The sequence below is a fragment of the Trichomonas vaginalis genome, chromosome II, assembly GCF_026262505.1.
Source record: "Trichomonas vaginalis G3 chromosome II, whole genome shotgun sequence".
NCBI classification, from domain to species: Eukaryota; Parabasalia; order Trichomonadida; family Trichomonadidae; genus Trichomonas; species Trichomonas vaginalis.
In genome coordinates, this window is record NC_067204.1 from 174,825 (window position 1) to 193,900 (window position 19,076).

The following is a 19,076-nucleotide window of genomic DNA, read 5'->3' on the forward strand; positions in this document are numbered from 1 at the left end:
TGTAGACATGTCAAAGAAATTATATGCAATGGAAGGAAGTCTATGAGTATATCTTTATGTTTGGAGTGCAAACATCTTACAACATCCAGTGCTAAAAATGAAACTGCTCTCATTAATTGGAACAAGAACTGGTTAAGACACTTCCTTTACAGATATTTTTGTGCCAATGTTTAGAGGTTTCGAATCCGAAAATATGACAAACATTAGAAAACATCTGTGGCAGTTTATCCTCAATAGAGAATATGAACTTATGTTTGCAATGAACTTCAATATAGATACAACAAGTTGAACTCAAATTGCTTTGAAAGTCTAAACAGACAAAGTTGGACTTGTTGATAAGAAGTATAAAGACCAAGAGTTTGTGAGAATTGTTTGCAAACTTCCATAATGGTATACACATACTGTCGAATTGAAGTTAGGAAGTTTCTACAGAAGATATGTATTGTCAGAACGTCGATCCTATGCAAAGATACAGAACTATTTGAACGACTGCAGAAACTTTGACATCTGACTTTACACCCTTTCTCATTATTTCTGACATTAGATATTTCTAAGTTCAAATCCAAGACATTAATACCGAAGGAGACAACATTTTAAAGCAAAACAAGGTTATATGAACTGTTCAAGATGTGGAAAACTGACTTTGTGTCATTTAGATGAACGTCATTGTACGATTCGTATAACAATATTGTCAAGATCCTTGTTATATGCAGCGTCTAAACGTACATTCTTGGCAAATGTTCAAAGTCTTTAGAATGTCAGAAATGGTGTTATACAAAGAAAATTTTTTCTGAGTAAATTTAAAAAAAATATTTTTCCGTAGAAAAGATGGAAAATTCATTCAGTAACAAGACATGTCAGACTTCAAAGGAAGAATAACCCATTCACATATTGAATTTTACTTCTACCATTTGAAAAGTCTTCATTTCAGCAAAGTTCTGAACATCGACCAGAAGTTTGCATGTGACTAAATGGTGCGAATTAAGACTTAGACATAGAAGGTTTGTTAGCAGTCAAAGAAATTTGACAGAAGGTTCCTCAAAACCTTTAAAGAAGGACAAAGCACTACAAACTTGCTAACTATGAACCAAAGAAAGCAGACGACTATGAATATTATGAGATCTAGATAGTTGAAGTTCAGGTAAATGGGTAAAAGATTTTAGATCTTAGCACAGTGGTTTACTCCTAAAGAGGAAGAGAACATGACACTTGAAGAAATGTTCTAAAAATAAAATTTTATTTCTTACATGGTCAAAATTTCTTTTCTTTGGAACTGGTTCAGCGTTCTTTTTTCTCCTTCTTCAACTTTCTTTCTCTTCTCTTCTACTATTTTTCTCTTGTCTATTTCTTTCTTCTCTTCTTCTCTGGTGGATTATGTACCAAATTTCTCCGAACCATATTTCTGTAAAAAGTTCTTGTCCTTTAATAGCTCTTCTATTCTGTTTCTATTTCATCTTCAAAGACAGCGCCATGTTGTTCTTCTTGGCATTCTAAGAAGTTTTGTTGACTTCATCTCTACAAGAGGCGTCATCTCTGTCAACAAGTCTGTCATTGGACAAATTTTAGACGCTCTTTGTAATGTTTTATGTTCTTGTCATATTCCCAGAAACAGAACTTAGAACAAAATTCACCTTTCTTGTTTACACTATGTAAGATTTTTATGGTCACAGATGTTGCTGTCAAAAAGCTTGTCTCGAATATAGATAGCGAAATCGCAGACATTTTCTAAAAGATAAAAAATTTTAATTTTTCTAAAAATATGTTAGAAAAAAAAAGTTTGCTGACATGACAAGAAATTTAGAATGTTTTTTTAACAAGAACAAGGGAAGTTAGAAATGCTCAGATAAAAGCCTATTACATGAGCAAGTTCTTATTTGCTAGAATGGTTATAACAGGTCTAATGCACCACCTGGGTCGGTTAAGACTTTCAACTTATCTTAAAATGGCTGCACAACAACAAGAACTAGATGAGAAGAACCCCCATTCATGAGTTTAGTTGTTATTTGTTTCGACTTTCCTGGTCAATTTGACCAAACGTCAATTCGTTCAAAGATATTATTAAAAAGTCTAAGTTAGTATGTAGTAAAAGACTCTGAGTTGTTAGATTGGATAAAAGAAGTACCAAAAGAAGAGTTTTGAAGTTATAATCATTAAATGAGATATAAATTCTAAGTTAAAGACCCAAATGAGGAAATGCAGAGAATATGGGTTAGAGAAGAAACACTTCAGAAACAAAACAGAAAGAGATAGAATACATTTCGAAGAAATGCAATCTTACGATGGAAGACATTTTACCCTCATAGGTGTCTTCTTATTCTTAGATGATTCGCCTCTCATCCTTTGCTTAAGAAACAGCAGAACAAGATATAGTTAGCTAACTAAGTTCTCGGTATGGTGGCACTGGTTCCTCCGAACGCAATACTTTGTGGACACTTTACAAAACCGTTAACGTATATTTTACAACACAAACGACAACACCAACTAACCTTAAATATTTACAAAGCCGCCAACCACTTCACCTCACTACTGTAAAAATAAACGTTCTCACTTACAAAAGTATTGCAACTCCTTCCCATTGCTGTGCTTCACACAACAGCTCATAATCTTCTGACTCACTTCTTCTTCATATAGGTCAAATCACTGTCAAAATAAATGTTAGTAAGTTTTGACAAAGCTAATGAAACACGCTTACCGTTTGTATCGTATGCTTGTATAAACTTTCCATTCTTCATTGTTCATAAACGCTCAAACTAACTTTACCCTTTCTCCCTCGTATCTGATAGAATGTATTTTCACGAGGAACGAAGAACAAATTCTTGAACTCATGACCGTTGTAGTTTGTTATCTCAATAGTTTTCGTCATTTATATAAAAATAAACTTAAAAAATAAACTTAAAAATTAATAATATCACCACCCTCACACGTATGAAAACATAGCACAAAAATAAATTTAGGTGAAGTGGTGAGATCTCACCTCTTTTTTCACCTCTTTTTCACCCTTGAATTCATTGCTTTATAACTCTCTTCCTTGGTTTCTTTTTAGTTGCTTTCTTCACGTCTGTCTCCAGCTTAACTGTCTTTCTTCTTCGTCCGTAATGATACCAGTTACTTCCACCAGTCAATGGGTCAAATGGTCTTTCATAAGGGTTTCCATACATTCCATAGGACCATACGGAAAACTACTGGTGGAGAAGAAACATCTTCTTTAGTTCCATCGACTCTATTTAAATGCATTGTTTCACCTTTCATCTGGTCATTAAAGTCTTTTGCGTGTTTTGCAAACTCATCGTCCTTTCCTAAAGCATTTTCTGACTCAGTCGCAACCAAATTGGATGCTTTATTTATGAGCCCTATTTTATTTAATCTTAACTTCTTTGCAACCCAGCCTCCAATCTTTCCTTTATTTGCATCTAATGTCTTTGAAACCCTTCCTCCACTCATTTTATTTACTGCGTCATAAGCTCCAAGTGCTTTTGCTCCAAATGCTAATGCTTTTGTTCCCATTGCGCCTAAAGCTGCCCAAGCTACCATTTACCCATATTAAAATCATCTCTCTTCAATATTATCTCATAAAAGTTCTCGTTACTGGAGAAAGTCAATGAAACATAAACATTCTCACGGGCTTCGCCCTCACCACTTTGCGGTCTATCTAACTTCTTTCTTATATCATCTATACGCTTCAAAATGTCTGAACAATTGCTAACATCTTCTACAACAGTTATTTCATCATGAATGACCTTCAAGAACAAGCTCATTTAATATGCAATTAAAATCATCTCAATAATGAGTCCATCCTTTCCATCTTTAGGTAGCACAACATCTTTCATTGAAGAAGGTTCGACAAGTCTTATGTTAAACTTACTGACAAAGTTTGTTATACTATAATGCTTCGGCGGCGAATACATGTAGTTTGAAAGACATAATATAGATTCTTCAGCAAATTCACTTATACTGGATTTTATAACAATGTTCTCACGAGACCAAATCCACCAATTGACAATCTTGTAAGCAATCCTGCTGAACCTTCTACTGTAAACGTCGATGGTAACATTCCACGAAGGTCATCTATTGACATCGTTGAGTCACTGTATTTAAATATTTTCTTAAAGCAATCGTCATTATCTAACCATGCAATAGCTTTGAAGTTTTCATTCGAATATACATCTGCTTCATTAAATGTAAAACCTGACTTCTTTGCAGAGATGACTTTAAAATCTATTGAGTTTGTTTCAAAATTATATGCTATGGTAACTTCTGAAGGTAATGGATGTCCTTCCGCAGTCAGTTGTTCTCTCACTACCGTTTGAAGCTTTGTGTTAAAAACTTTCATGTCATCTCCTGTGTCTAGGTTCACATACACAGCAACAGGGAAACTATCTTGCTTCTTTGTTTCATCATTATATCTCAAAACATTAAAGTTCTTCAATAATATTGTTCTTCCTGCTGGAATACTTCTAACCTGTCTGATTTCAATAGCTTTCTCACCTCCTACATACTCTACCCAGTGTCTTGGATATTCATAAGTATACTGACTTTCTTGAATTTTGGTTGGTTTCATCATAACGTGTTCATAGTATATCTTTATACTCTTGTCAGTTAGACTCGGTGCTATGTTCTGAATATTTCTGACTTGCATTTTTAATGGAGATAAAATGAAGCATTTAATACATGACGTAGATGAAGACATGAATGAAACTACAGACAAACTTAACTCTTCTCTTATTCTTCCTTTCAGCAAAGATTATGAGTTCTGTTCAAATGGTGTGTATTTCTATTGTGGAAAGATGGGTTCAGGTAAGACATTTAACCTCATTCGTCATATACTCATAACAGAACGTTTAGGAAATGACTCATATTATGACCAAATCATTATATCAGCAACTTCAGACTCTATGGACTCAACAGCGAAAACATTTATGTCAAAAGTTCAAGCCTCTGTCGTTAAAGTTCCAGACAGTGAACTCATTGAATTTCTTCAACGTTACATTCGACGTAAGAGGAAATATTATGCCATCGTTGAATTTATACAGTCAGGAATGCAAAAGACTTCTGAGGAGATGGAAAGAATTATTGACAAACACCACTTACGTCAGTACTCAGGAGTTTACGATATGAAACGACTTACAAACTACATTCTGTCAAAACTTTCAAAATACCCCTTCAAAAAATATCCTTCAAACACTCTGCTCGTTTGCGACGACTTCGCCGGAAAAGGTTTAGTGTCAAAAGCCTGACTCACCATTAGCTAACATCATAACTAAAGTCAGACATTACCACTTAACTGTAGCAATACTTATGCAAACATGGAGGTTTTTAGCTTTAAACATAAAACGTCTCATAACTGACTTCGTTATCTTTCAAGGTTTCTCACGCTATGATATTGAACTCATTTGGAAACAGTCAGGTATAACATTACCTTTTGAAGAAATTTGGGAAGCATATAAGTCTCTCATCTCTCCTCGTTCATACCTTGAGATTCATATCATGACTAATACCATTAAAGTCAAAAATATTCCATGGGAACGACCAACATTGTTTTAAAGTTTAACCTTCAATTGACTGATGGTAAACAAATTCCATGCATCTCTGTCGCCATTTCTGTTAATATTTTTGCTGTCATTCATATCATCCACTTCCCATCCGTTAGCTTTTGAGGATATGCGTTAGAATAGCTGTTCTTAAATGAAGGCTTTTCACCTTTGAGAGCATAAACTCTATAACTTTCTGCATACTTTATGTTTGAACCTCCTGAGCCATCATTGACATAAATTTTTATAGGCTTCCACCCTTTGTTCATGTTCCTGCTTCTTCCCTTAGCTCTTTTGTTCAGTAGTTCTACATCTTTATACACAGCTCCTGTCTCAGTGAATTCAACAATATTTTCATTCGTTAGCTTTACATTCAAACCCTTGTCGAGTATATTGTTCATTTCATACATATAAAAGGTTTTTATTCTATATGAAATGAGAAGCAAATCCATCTTAGCTGGTGCCGTTAATGTTCCAATTGAACCAACATCAAATGTTGACTCACGAACGACAAACAATATTGTCATAAAGAACTATAGTTCAGAGTGTTTGAAAGAAAAAGAACCAGACTAATCCGTGAATTTAAACACAGCTTCAAACGCTAACGCTACATCAGATGTTAAGTTAGAGTATCCACCACTGGACCAAATTCTTTCAAGAGAAGCCAACGACAACCCTTACACAAATGTTCAAACAAATCCTTCAGATAACGTAGACCATTACCTTCTTCAGTTATACCAAACAATTTTACTCAAAGACGATAAGAAGCTTTTGACAAATCTTATAAGTAAGAACCAAATAATTCTAACAAAGGAGGACCTTGAAAATGTTATCTCACGAATAACAGGGAAACAATGTGTCATTGACTATCTCGACCCTGAAATCGAATGCTGTGGTCAAACTCCATATTCATGAAAATAGGTAACATCCGCATCATTGAAACACCAGGAACTACAGGAGTTGAGTTTAAGTATAAATATTCGAACGAGTATACAAAACTTCAACAGAATATAAACTTTGCTTGAAATATGTTTTAGTAAATTAAAGCAATTTGTAATATCTATCCAAAACTTCTTCAACAGTATCGAACTCATCTTCATAATGCAAACCTAATCTTATTGACTTGGTGCAGTTTTCACTAACACAATATTTTTCTGTTCTCTTGACTGACATAACTAACTCATTTGTTTCATCAAACAGCAACAACCAAAGTTCATGACCTAATACATAACATTCATACTTTATATTTTTAGCTCTGAGTTCTCTTGTAAGCTGTTGCATTTAATATTTTCTAAAAAGTCAACTTCAACAGTCATTCGCACTGGTGCCTTCAGTTCTACAGGCTCTCCTTGAAAGTCAACAAGTCTGAATTGCATGTCTTTCAAATTATGAGGACTAATGCGAACCCATTTACCTAAATGAGTTGCTATGACAGGAACGTTTGGAATGAACATTGAATTGACTGCATAACAGAAGGATTTATATTCTACTGAACCTTTACTATTAACTCCTGAAATGCCTGTGACATTAGCTATTTTAGACTCAATGTATAAACAATTACCATAACATACGTATGGAACAGATTTCATCTCAATCGTTTTGTCAACACTTTTCAAAGGAAATGTCATATGGTATGCTCCTAAAAGAAGTTGAACTCTATGACTCATTCGTGTTATCTTGAACTCTTTCTTGCTACTGAACTTCAATGTTCCCTCAGAAGAGAGTTCGACATCTATGTTGTCAATAGTTTCTTCATTTATGAGAGTATCTATGACTCCAGCAATTTTATCTATTCTATACTCTGCTCTGTTAGGAAATGTTATAAAACTTCTTTTGTCATCTATTTCAATCTCTATGAAATCTGTTTCATCTGTTATGACAAAAGTTGCGATAGTATTAAAGTCAACAACTCTGAAAGCAAGCGCTTCATTCTGAAGACCTAAGTTTGTTTGTAGCTTTACTGTCCCGTATTCGTTTGGGTCTGTACTTTGCAAATAGAACAACATTTTATTCTCATTAAAATATGACTATTGCTGCATATGCGTATGAAACAAATGAAGCAAGAAGAGCACATGAACTAGTAAACGAAAACTCAACTTTAACCATTGAAGGCAATGATTTAGTCATTGACGATGGAAAAACTAAAAAAGTCATTGATTTCGATACTTTTAACACTTATGACCCATTCATTACAACAAGCAAGTTCCCATCATAAATGATGGAACGGTGCAATATATAAATTCTACAGTAGATGCCTCATTAGTGAAAGTACTGAATGTTCTCATTGAATTGTTAAAGAGCTTTCGATTTGACGACAACATTAAATGCCTAAAGAATTTAGTCATGAATGAGAAACAAATTCTCGGCGTTGCTGGTAGCAGTAATGATGTACACCTTATGACATTAGAATATTATAACGAACATAAAGATGAACTGAAAGGAGAGAAGGGTGACACCGGACCACAAGGAATACAAGGAATACAAGGAATACAAGGAATACAAGGACCTCAAGGCGAAAACGGTTTGGATGGAAAGGATGGAAAGGATGGAAAAACTGCTAAATCATGGATATGGGACCTTATAAATACTGGTTTAACAGCTGCTTCATATGGAGTTCTTCAATACCAAATCGGAAAGATATGGGCAGTACTTGGTGAAGAAGCTTTAGATGACGTTAAAAATGCTTTGAACTTCATTTCAAATGGTTCGGATACTATTAAAACTTTATCTGGTTGGATGCAAGAAACAAGGAGTCAAATAGATACTGTAAGACGTATAGCAAACAATGCACGTACTGGATTGGATACTTTACGAGAAGCACAAAATACACTAAAGGAAGCAAATGATATTCTTGGCTCAGTATCAGACATGCATGAAGATTGGCTTAAAGGTATTGACAAATCTTTAAAAAATCACAGTCAGTCTATTGCTGACTACAAGAAAAGTATAGATTTTTTACATAGTGCTATGGACGTACATGATGGAAGCATAAGGAACTTACTTAATGCTAACAATAACTTACCAGGAACTATTAAAGCATTTATAAAGTCCTTTGTAAAACCGGTGCTCTAACATTTAGGTCTTTGAGAGCAAGAGCATTGAAGTCAAGAGATGCAGAAACTCCAACAGAACCTACAGAAGGAACTGAAACAACAGAAACTCCAGAAGAACCACCAAAACCAACAGCTAATGAAATATTGTTCGAATATTTTCCAAGGTACTCTGTTCTCATTGCATACATTCAAGAAATACTTAAGAAAGCAGACTTGACTTTAGGAGATGATGAAAGTTCTGTATATCTTTCGTTCCAGTTTCAAATAGCAGAACTTTTGAGACAGATATGCTTAATGTATGACAACATCTCTGATTTCACAAGATATGATGACGACCATGACCCCGAACACGGTGAAGAAGAAGTTTTACAAACATCCATTAAGACAGGAAAGGTTTTAACTCAAAGTCTCATTATTGACACCAAAGATGGCGAAGTGGACGTTCTTCAAGAGCTGAAGAAAAATACTTCTTCGGGAGGTGGTGGTAGGCATGAACTTGAAATAAATGAGATAGAAGAGAAATTAGCCGAAAAAGCAGATAAAGAACATAAACACAATATCTCCGATATAAATGAACTTCAAGCTACATTAAATAGTAAAGCGGACAAGAACCACGTTCATTATATAACTTCAGACGAACAGATTATAACGGACTACCATGGATATTTAACACGAAGTGATGAAGCGAAGACAAAAAATGTTAATGAAAGAAGATATAAATACATTCGTGCTAAAGGTTATGACATAAGCTGTACTGTACAGTATGATGTAGCTAAAGCACCAGAAGCATTTGGTTATACCGGTGAAATTTATGCCTCTACTTTCAATGTTAACGGTGTATTAGTTGAACCAAGATTTACTTTGAGAGTTAAGTCAAAAATAACGTTTGAAGATGCTATTAAAAGTAAAGCTGACAAAGTTGAACTCGAAGCAATGAACAAAGTTTTGAAATCTCATAAACACAACATCTCCGATATAAATGAACTACCAGCAATGTTAGATAAGAAAGCTGACAAGAACCATACACATAAATCCTTCACTACTGTTAGAGCAGACGACATAATATTGAACTTTGACCTTGGTTCAAGTGCACCATTAGAAAATCCAAGTACAAGCGTAAAAGATACTCTTAACAATTTAGATAAGAGTTGCAGGAATATCGAAGATCATGCCAGAAACTTTGAAGCATATGAACTACCAGCAATGTTAGATAAGAAAGCTGACAAAACAGAGCTTCAAACATTAAAGACAGAAATACTTCAAACATTATATCCCATTGGTTCTATTTATACGTCAATGAACTCAACAAATCCAGCAACAGTTTTAGGTTTTGGTACATGGCAGCAGATTGTAGACAAATTCTTATACTGTGCTAACTCTTCAAAGCAAACAGGAGGTTCGAAGAAAATTACTGAAGCAAACCTTCCACCGCACACTCATACAGGAACTACAAACTTTTCTGGCGACCATAGCCACTCATTAAGAGACCACCCATTATACAACTCAGAGTATGAAGCTGGCAATGACGTTTTATCTCCATCTTATAACAATGCAGCAAAAAAGACTTTTCGACCAACTGAACCAGGAGGAAATCATTCACATACTTTCACAACAAATCCAACAGGCTCGGGTGCAGATTATATGCCACCATTTGTGACTATATTCGCATGGTACCGCGTTCAATGAACGCGCTTGAGCCTGCTTTGCGGCTTACCGTCTTGAATAAAATCTTTAACTTTACATAAATGAGCTTGAAAGAAGTATTCGAACAACATCCATGGAGGTCATTTAAGAAGTTCAATGAAGCTGCAAAGAGTTGGGGATTTACTAACAGAGCTGAAGTGAAAAGGTTCTTTGACAAAAATGTTGTACATCAAACAAAAATAAACCCTTACGACTACTTTTTACCAATTTACTCCAACGCTCCTGACGCATACCAATTTGACACTCTCATTCAAAGCAGAAAAGGAGGACATAAACCATTCCTCATCTTCATTAAATGTTAACACTCGTAAAGCATATGCATATCCAATGAAAAATAAAGGAACTCGTGAAGTGTTAAGAGTTTTACAAAAGTTTGTAGCAGAACATAGCCCAAGTACTTTAACATCAGACCAAGACAGTGCATACCTCAGCAATGAAATCACAGATTTTCTCATTAAGCATAACATAACTCACTACACTACTGAAGACCATAACCATAACAACTCGGCATCATAAACCGCTTCATAAGGACGCTCAGAGATTTAAACAAGAGCGACTTTACCGAAGAAACAATGAACATTTTCTCGAAGTATATAATTCCTCAACGCATTCTACAACAGGCCATACACCAAATTCAATGACACAACAACAAGAAGAAAAGTATATACAAAGAAACGAAGTCAAACACAAAATATCAGAAATTCAACACAATTTACCCTCATTCCTGGAACAAAAGTTCGTGTAGTTCTTGACGACAAACCGTTGACAAAGAAACGTTTAATGTTAAGTCGAAATTATTATATCGTAGACTCTACGCAAGTAATGGATATCTTATAAAAGCTGCTGACGACTCCATAGCGTTTTACCCTCGTCATAAATTAGTTGAAAGTAGTAATGGCAAACTTGCTGAAACCATTGACGAAGCAAAGCGAGGAGTGGTTATTGAAATACTTGACTACAACATAAACGATGACACTTATAAAGTAAGATATGAAGGAGGCGTTGAAGATGTTATACCATCTAAGAACTTGAGAGAGTCGAAGCCAACACATCTGGGACCATTAGAGCGGGAGTACTGGAAAGACAAAAATATGCCAGAAAGAATAAGAAAATTCTTCTAAACTTTTTCATTAGATGTAAATCAGACAAAATATATTTTAGGTGAAGAGGTGAGATCTCACCCGTTTTCTCACCTGTTTTTTCACCCCCGTGAATTTTCATGAATTTCCTTAAGATAGAAAAATAAAGTTAGTTTTATTTTTATTTATTTTTTTATTTTGTATAAAAGATATGATTTCAACAATCGGCACAACAACAATTCAAACAACAACAGCACCAAACTCGTTAGTCATGAATCCAACGTCAATGTTAGTAGAGATGAAAAACTTCATTCCTTCTTCATTTACTTTCGAAACAAAAATCCAGAAGATAAAGCAAGAACTTTTAACAAGTAATTTAGACTGTAGTGCGAAAGATGAAACAAATGAAGAATATCTTTATGAAATGCAGGACATTATTGACCATTTGCCTAAACTACCTGAAATTCAGCAGCAAAAACTAACTATTCCTGAATTCGACGAAATTGAAGTCAAAGCAACTGACTCAGTAGAAATTAAGAAATTCATACGTAAAGTAAATTATGAATTCCTTGGTTTTCATTGCAACCATAAGGTTATGGACAAAGATTGCGACATGGTTTATAAAAACATTTCTGACATATATAAATCTGAGGAGTTTAAGACTTACGATAACTTTGTTTCATTAGTTGCAAAATGTGTTTGGGAAATAAGAGATAAAGATAGAAGAGGCAAAGTATGGAACAAACAAATAAGACCCGCTATGTTTGAGATGAAGAGAGCAATTGACGCTTTAGTTGTTTTAGCTGGTTTTATTTCAATGTATAACGCAAAAATGAACCCGCAATGTTCAAAATGTAAAGCAGGAATAAAGAAAATATAACTACTCAGTCAAAGAGATAGAACGTATGCGAAACGACTATGGCAGACTTAAAGAAAGAAGCAGAAAAGCCAGCAGAAGATTAAAATGGACATGTTAGCATTTCTGAACAAAAACTATCCAACAGCAGAAGATTTCTTCTGTCTGACGTCAAGAAGAAGTATAAAGAAACCTTCGTATTGTTTTAAAATTTTGACATACTGACAGAAGAAATAGAAGCTACGAATTGTTTTAGGATTTCAAATATACATCGTACAATTCATGTAAAACGCTTTGTGAAAAAAGAGGTGAAAAAACAGGTGAGATCTCACCTCTTCACCTCAATATATATTTTTGGTCAAAGCTTCCACGAGAGAAAAGATTCCTCATTCGCTAAGGATTCAAAAATGAAAAAATCATTGATTTCGGCTGAGAAAAACAGAAAAACAGCAAAACCCTTTCTCAAGGAAATAAAGAAGAAATAAAGTAAATTTTTTATTTATTCCCGTGGAAAATAGAGCACTTTTATGACACTTTTTATTCACGACAAACAAGACAAACAAAGAAAATAAGAAAATACGGCGCTGCCGCGGTTCGAACCACAGACACTAACCCCCATAACACCACCTTAGACCACTGTGCTACGTAGCCTGTCGACATAAGATTTTTATAAATTGCATATTTGACGTAAATTTATTTCCATCTGGCTTCCCACCGCATAAGATATTCATACGTGTTTGTAAGATTCATTAAACTTCTTTTCTATTGCATCTAATCTTGCGTTATTTTTTTCAATAATTGTCTGTATTCTTCATCATCTCCAGCAGTGTTTGGGTCTTCACGTTTAAAATATTCATTGTTAACCAATTTTTTATCTACAAATTTTATTAGTGTTTGATTCACTTCGTTATGATAACGGTCATATTCTTTCAATACGTAAGTGAAGACAAATGCGTCGTACCTTCAATCTTAAAGCTTAAAGAACTTTCAACACAGTTTTGAGGGTCTGTCAGTGCGTCAATGAGATAGTATTCGAAGTCAGTCAATAATCTTTTTAAAGTCATTTCATACAGGATAAAATTTAATGTTGTGAAGAAATAGTGTTTATCTCAGAAAAAATAACGCTAATTTTATTTTTATTTATTTTTTATTTTGTATGTAAAGACAGTAATGTCACATTAGAGAACACAACAACTGCTATCGTTCATGAAGCTATAAATGAAGAATACGAGTACATACAATATAACAAACAGTTACGTCTCATTCGTTCAGTCAAAGATGACATGTACCAAATGCAAAGTATTTTGACAGCATGTTATGCTCCAGATACTAAACTTCCTAAAGACTGGTTTAGGAACCAAAGCACTATTGAACTATTAAATGAAGCACAGCGAGACATACTTTTTTCTGAAACAGTGAAGAACAGCGAGTAGGTAAAAAACCCCAGTCGCCAAAACTCTATGAAAATCGTGAAAAATTGCCAAACGGTTTGAGAGGATATTATGTTCATAGACTTCTCGTAAATGCTGTAGCAATGTGGGCTTCACCTCGTTATGCTTGGTATGTTTGTAAACTTCTTGACGAAATTCACAGACAAGAACGCGAACAGATGGAAAAGAAACTTCAAGCAAAAGATGAAGTCATTGAATCCAAAGACAAAAGCATACAGAAAAGAATACCGCGTTCAGTACCAAAAGGAAAGGAAAAGAGTTATAAGTATATGATATATACTGAAGAGTTGGAGAAAGAAGAAGACAGAGATATGGTTATGTTGCATTTAGTCAGAAGAAACAACAAAAGCTTTTATGACCTTGCTAAGATTTACAAATCTGACAGAAACTGGTTCTATCGTGAAAACTTACCGATTTCAATGACACCGAATGAGCAAATAAAGGAAATTGTCAAAAATACTCTTCCTCAAACACACTATGACATCAAAGGTTGCACAATACTTACATTCAAAGAAGACTTACCATTGTTAAAGGAAAAAATAACAGAGTATTTCGATAACTTCAAAGAGGAAGAATGAAGTCACGGCAACATTAACGAAGAAGTCACGACAACATTAACGAAAAGAGAATGAGGTGAAAAAAGAGGTGAAAAAACGGGTGAGATCTCACCTCTTCACCTAAAATATATTTTTGTGCTATATTTACACTCATTTACGAAGAAGTCATGAATCCTACGTCAATTATGTTCGACACTGATAACATTAACGATAACATAAACGATAACATTAACGTAAACATTAACGATAAAATTTATTTCCTGGACTGTTGTCAAAATGTCATGTTGTCATCATTTTTAAAAGAAGTTAATTAACCTGGTAGCACATGGTGACGTGGTGACACTTTCAGTTATTCAAAAATATATTTTTGCTTAAATAACTTCAGGGTCAATTTCTTCAACCATTTCACTTCCTTCGTCAATGTCAATAGAAGCTTCTTCAACCTTTGGTAAGAATTTCTGTATAACATTTTTGTTCGTTATTGTCTTCAGAGATGAAGGATAATATTTCACATTTGTTTCACCCTTCTTATATTCTTTCTGTTCGGAAAGATTCATAGCAATACTGAAGAAGTCAATGTTAGAGTTCTTTATGACAGTATAATGAGTATCTTTGACATTCACGAAGAAACTCTTTTGTTTCAAAACTACTGCTAACTCTTGTGAAGTATAACGTTTGCGGTCAATGACAATAGCTAATGGTCTGACATACTGACCAAACTTAGATTCTTTCACAAACTTCTTGTTAAAGATAACATTAACGTTTGAAGCACCATTGAACTCATTCTTGATGGCATTAGCGAGAGCATTGTATGAAAAGAACTTGCAATCTTGCATGTGTTTCATTATAATAAAAATATTAAATTATTTTGAAAAATAACTTTAAAAAAATCTAATCTAATTTTTTCAAAAATATTTTTTTTTATTTCCTACTAAAGATGTATCGGAAGTTGTCTAAGTTAGAACACTCGGAAATAAAACAACTTCTTACAGAAGCTAATATAGATGTTGCAAAGCATTACGCAACAAACAAAAAAGCACTCGCTGACTTCATTAAAGACTATAATGGTGCAATAAGTTATGATAGAATTCATGAGTTCATAAAGCCGCAACGCGGCGAGGACGAAGTCCATGCAATAGCATTTCCTTTAAATGACGTTGCTATTGACTTATATCATAGACGTTCAGTACCTCATGAAGTAAGAAGAGAAATGTTTGACATAACAAATGCAAACGTTGGTCATACTCGTAAAGCTCTTTCGCATGATGTTCGTCAAGAGATGTTTGACATAACAAATGCAAACGTTGGTGAAACACGAAAGAGAGACGACACACTGAAACAACAGAGAAGAGAGATGTTTAAAAGTGCTATAGAACAAGTTCGTAAAGCTAACGATGTCATTCGTTCCATTGACGACAAACCAAAAGAAGGTGAGAGATGGTTAAAGAAAGATGAAGAGAATAGGAAGAGAAATGTGAAGTCAGGCAATAGACTCATTGACTTTAACATCGAAGCTTTAGATGAACCAAACAGAGACTACTTACACAAACATTTCGGTAAGGTTTTCATGAGACTCTTAGAGAAAATTAAAATAAACTCACAACAGAGATGGATGGTATGTTATAAACTTGGTGGAAAGTATGAATGTTCTACGTTAAACCTCAATAATATTGGAACATTACTACATCAGCTCTTGAAGGAGAACTTTATATAAGAGATAGAAGCAAATGCTGCAGGTATTGTTGAAATGCACTATGACTTCTTCTTGACAAACATAAAGAATCTTACTGAAATAAAGATGTATGATTTAACAGAATATGAAGGCTTAACGATGTCAGATGTAAAGAAAGGCAAACCAAAAAAGAGACCATATAGAGATGAAAGCACACTGACAAATGACCAGAAAGCCATTTTGGAAGCTCTTAAGCAAACAGGAAACCCAGCACTTATAGAAAGCTTTTGGAAAGATAATGGTGAAAAGAAGTTTTATAAGAAGAGAAGCGGTCAGTTCTGGAAGTATCTTTGCACATTACCTATAAATCTTGAACGCTACCAAATCTTCAATGAACTGAACAAAAGAACTGCAACACTTATGACAGAAGACAATTGTTTCGTTTATGCTTGCATTCAGGCTGGAGTAGATGGAGAGACTATTGACCACATGAGAGAAGTCATTCGTGTTAGAGACTTTCCTCAAAGTAAAGTACAAGAAATTTCCGATTCAACAGGTATAGCATTCAATGTTACCATTGGTTATTTCAATGACTCAAGACATAATGAAATAAAGAGATACATACCAAAAGAATGTAAAACTGTTCGAACTATTGACTTACTTCTTGTTGAAGACCACTACATGCTAAACGAAAGATTACCAATGACAACATATTTCATTCGCAACTATATAGAAATTTTGAAGGAGTGTGGTGGAATGAACATTGAGAAACAAATGAAGATTTATACAAAGAGAGAAGATAAATATGTAGTTCGTTATGATAGAACAACACCACTATGGGATGTTATGAAAACATTGTGGGAGTGCAAATATTTCGAACCTATTTCTTATGGAGAACTTTTCACATATACGACTGACTTATATAAACAGAACCTTGCACCATTTAAAGATTTGACATATGCTCCAAAGTATTGTGTACAACTGAAGAAGAAAGCAGAGTCAAAAGAAGTAAATAAAAATAAGTGCAAGTTCATTCCTGAGCATGTTTTCTTTGCTGACTTTGAGTGTAGTACCGATGGCTTTCATAAAGCTTTTAACATCTGTTATGACAGTGAAGATGGTTCAGTGAGTGAAAGCATATGGGGTCAAAACTGTGCAACAGAATTTTTGGAGCGACTTCCTGACAAGAGTTTAATATATTTCCATAACCTCAGTTATGACATAAACTTCATCTTAAGACACATGACAGAAGTGAAAGGAACTCCCATCATTAAAGGTTCACGAACAATGCAAATAACTGGCTTATATAAAGGAAGGGCAATTATTATAAAAGACTCTTACAGTGTTATAAATAAGAAGCTTAAACTATTTCCTGCTATGTTTAACTTACAAACAGGACCGAAAGAAGTATTTCCATACAACTACTACAGCAGTACTTTGCTCATGAATGATAACAAAACTGGTGTCATTTCTGAAGCATGTAAGTTTATCCAGGATGCAGATACGTTCATGAAGAACATAGATTCCATCAAAGGTTGCAGAATAGATGAAAACCATTTCGACTTAGAAAAGTATAGTACATTTTATTGCAAACAAGATGTAAGAATTTTAAGAGAAGGTTTTGTTAAGTTCCGCAATGACATATTGAAAGAGTTTGATTTAAACGTATATGACTACGTTAGTATTTGTTCTATTGCTAACAAATTATTTGAGAACAGAGTGTACTTCCCGAATGGAAATTTATATGACCTCTCAAATAAACCAAGAGAATTTATTTCGAGATGCATTCAAGGTGGAAGATGTATGTTGTCAGATAACATGAAACAAAAGAGCAAAAAGAAACTCATTGCTGACTTCGATGCTGTTTCATTATATCCCTCAGCTATCGCGAGACTTTATACTTTAGAAGGTATTCCAAAGGTTATGAAGAAAGAAATGTTAAGCACAGAGTATCTCATGAGACATTTATTCGATGACGACCAAAAGGAACCCATTGGTGAAAAGTTTATGTCTGGCTTCTTTGTTCTCATTAAGATAACAGAGATTGGAATACATAGACACTTTCCTTTAATAGTTTGTGACCCTGAACTAAATCCAGAACTTAACGTTCCCAGAAGTTCAAACACTTGCTGTTTAATGTATGTTGACCATATAACATTACAAGACCTCATAAAATATCAAGGTGTCAAATGTGAAGTGTTGCAAGGATACTATTACGATGGAAACAGAGATATTAGAATAAGAGATGAAGTAAAGAAGTTGTTTGAGTTAAGGTTAAAGTATAAGAAAGAAGGAAATCCTTTGCAAGAAAATATAAAGCTCATTCTGAACAGTATTTATGGCAAAACTATTCTATCTCCTATTGAGTCAAAAATAACCATAGTAGATGACAAAGATGCTATAAGATATGCCATCAGAAACTACAACCATATAGTGAAGTTCGAAGGTTTGGATGGTTCAGATAAAACTATTTTCAAGCTAACGAAAAGCATTTGCAGACACTTTAACTTCTGTCCACTTGGTGTTAACATTCTGTCTATGTCGAAGAGAATAATGTGTGAAGTATTCTGTACTGCAGAAGATATGGGACTTCAAATATTTTACCAGGACTGTGATAGCATGCATATTTTCAATGAAGACATACCAAAGCTTGCAGCAGAGTTTAAGAAGAGATACGGTAGAGAACTTATAGGAAAGAACCTTGGTCAATTTCATTCTGACTTCGCAGAAATAACACCTGGAAAACAAAGTTTAGCATACAAGTCAATATTTTGTGGAAAGAAGACTTACATAGACTTACTCACGAATGATTTAAATGAAGTTGCATTCCATGCACGTTGCAAAGGTGTCAAACAAGACGTCCTTGCTTTAACAGCAAATGAAATGTTTCCTGAAGCTATACAATGCTATTACAATGAAGATAAGAACATTCACATACCTGTTGGAACATATGACAAAGACTCTGAGTTCAGTTTAATGAAACTTTACAAAGCACTTCATGATGGTCAAGAGATTGGATTTGACTTATGTAAGTCATGTCAACCTTGCTTTGCTGAAAAGTTTAACTTCTCAATAACGACTAAAACAAGCTTTATTCGTAAGTTGAAGTTCTGAGGTCATTTATTTTTGTCAGCAATGAGGTCATTCATGATAAAAATAAGCCGCTAGCGGCAAGG

At 34.3% G+C, this 19,076-nt stretch overlaps 8 protein-coding genes and 3 pseudogenes across 11 annotated transcripts, besides 1 other annotated feature; 7 read left to right on the plus strand and 4 right to left on the minus strand.

Annotated features, from left to right (window-relative positions):
• The first annotated feature begins 2 nt into the window (after positions 1-2).
• Positions 3-19,076: part of a mobile genetic element that runs on past the window's edge.
• Positions 3,006-3,531, minus strand: TVAGG3_0458410 (annotated as a pseudogene). Its single transcript has one exon. A coding segment is annotated over exon 1 (526 nt).
• On the minus strand, positions 4,003-4,636 carry TVAGG3_0458420 (uncharacterized protein; the record flags this gene model as incomplete). The annotated part of the gene is made up of 1 exon (XM_051234945.1): positions 4,003-4,636. A coding segment is annotated over one exon (634 nt), but the record flags the coding sequence as incomplete, so codon positions are not given.
• On the plus strand, positions 4,686-5,541 carry TVAGG3_0458430 (annotated as a pseudogene). Its single transcript has one exon. A coding segment is annotated over exon 1 (856 nt).
• Positions 6,770-7,195, minus strand: TVAGG3_0458440 (uncharacterized protein; the record flags this gene model as incomplete). The annotated part of the gene is made up of 1 exon (XM_051234946.1): positions 6,770-7,195. One exon carries the CDS (start codon positions 7,193-7,195, stop codon positions 6,770-6,772), a length of 426 nt encoding a protein of 141 aa, XP_051092770.1.
• On the plus strand, positions 8,876-10,069 carry TVAGG3_0458450 (keratin-associated protein family; the record flags this gene model as incomplete). Its single annotated transcript, XM_051234947.1, has 1 exon — positions 8,876-10,069. A coding segment is annotated over one exon (1,194 nt), but the record flags the coding sequence as incomplete, so codon positions are not given.
• On the plus strand, positions 11,576-12,098 carry TVAGG3_0458460 (organellar and viral DNA polymerase type B; the record flags this gene model as incomplete). The annotated part of the gene is made up of 1 exon (XM_051234948.1): positions 11,576-12,098. A coding segment is annotated over one exon (523 nt), but the record flags the coding sequence as incomplete, so codon positions are not given.
• Positions 13,391-14,160, plus strand: TVAGG3_0458470 (annotated as a pseudogene). Its single transcript has one exon. A coding segment is annotated over exon 1 (770 nt).
• TVAGG3_0458480 (uncharacterized protein) lies at positions 14,600-15,073 on the minus strand (the record flags this gene model as incomplete). The annotated part of the gene is made up of 1 exon (XM_051234949.1): positions 14,600-15,073. The coding sequence occupies one exon, from the start codon at positions 15,071-15,073 to the stop codon at positions 14,600-14,602; it is 474 nt and encodes a 157-aa protein (XP_051092773.1).
• Positions 15,166-15,942, plus strand: TVAGG3_0458490 (organellar and viral DNA polymerase type B; the record flags this gene model as incomplete). The annotated part of the gene is made up of 1 exon (XM_051234950.1): positions 15,166-15,942. One exon carries the CDS (start codon positions 15,166-15,168, stop codon positions 15,940-15,942), a length of 777 nt encoding a protein of 258 aa, XP_051092774.1.
• On the plus strand, positions 16,321-17,307 carry TVAGG3_0458500 (organellar and viral DNA polymerase type B; the record flags this gene model as incomplete). The annotated part of the gene is made up of 1 exon (XM_051234951.1): positions 16,321-17,307. A coding segment is annotated over one exon (987 nt), but the record flags the coding sequence as incomplete, so codon positions are not given.
• TVAGG3_0458510 (organellar and viral DNA polymerase type B) lies at positions 18,439-19,014 on the plus strand (the record flags this gene model as incomplete). The annotated part of the gene is made up of 1 exon (XM_051234952.1): positions 18,439-19,014. One exon carries the CDS (start codon positions 18,439-18,441, stop codon positions 19,012-19,014), a length of 576 nt encoding a protein of 191 aa, XP_051092776.1.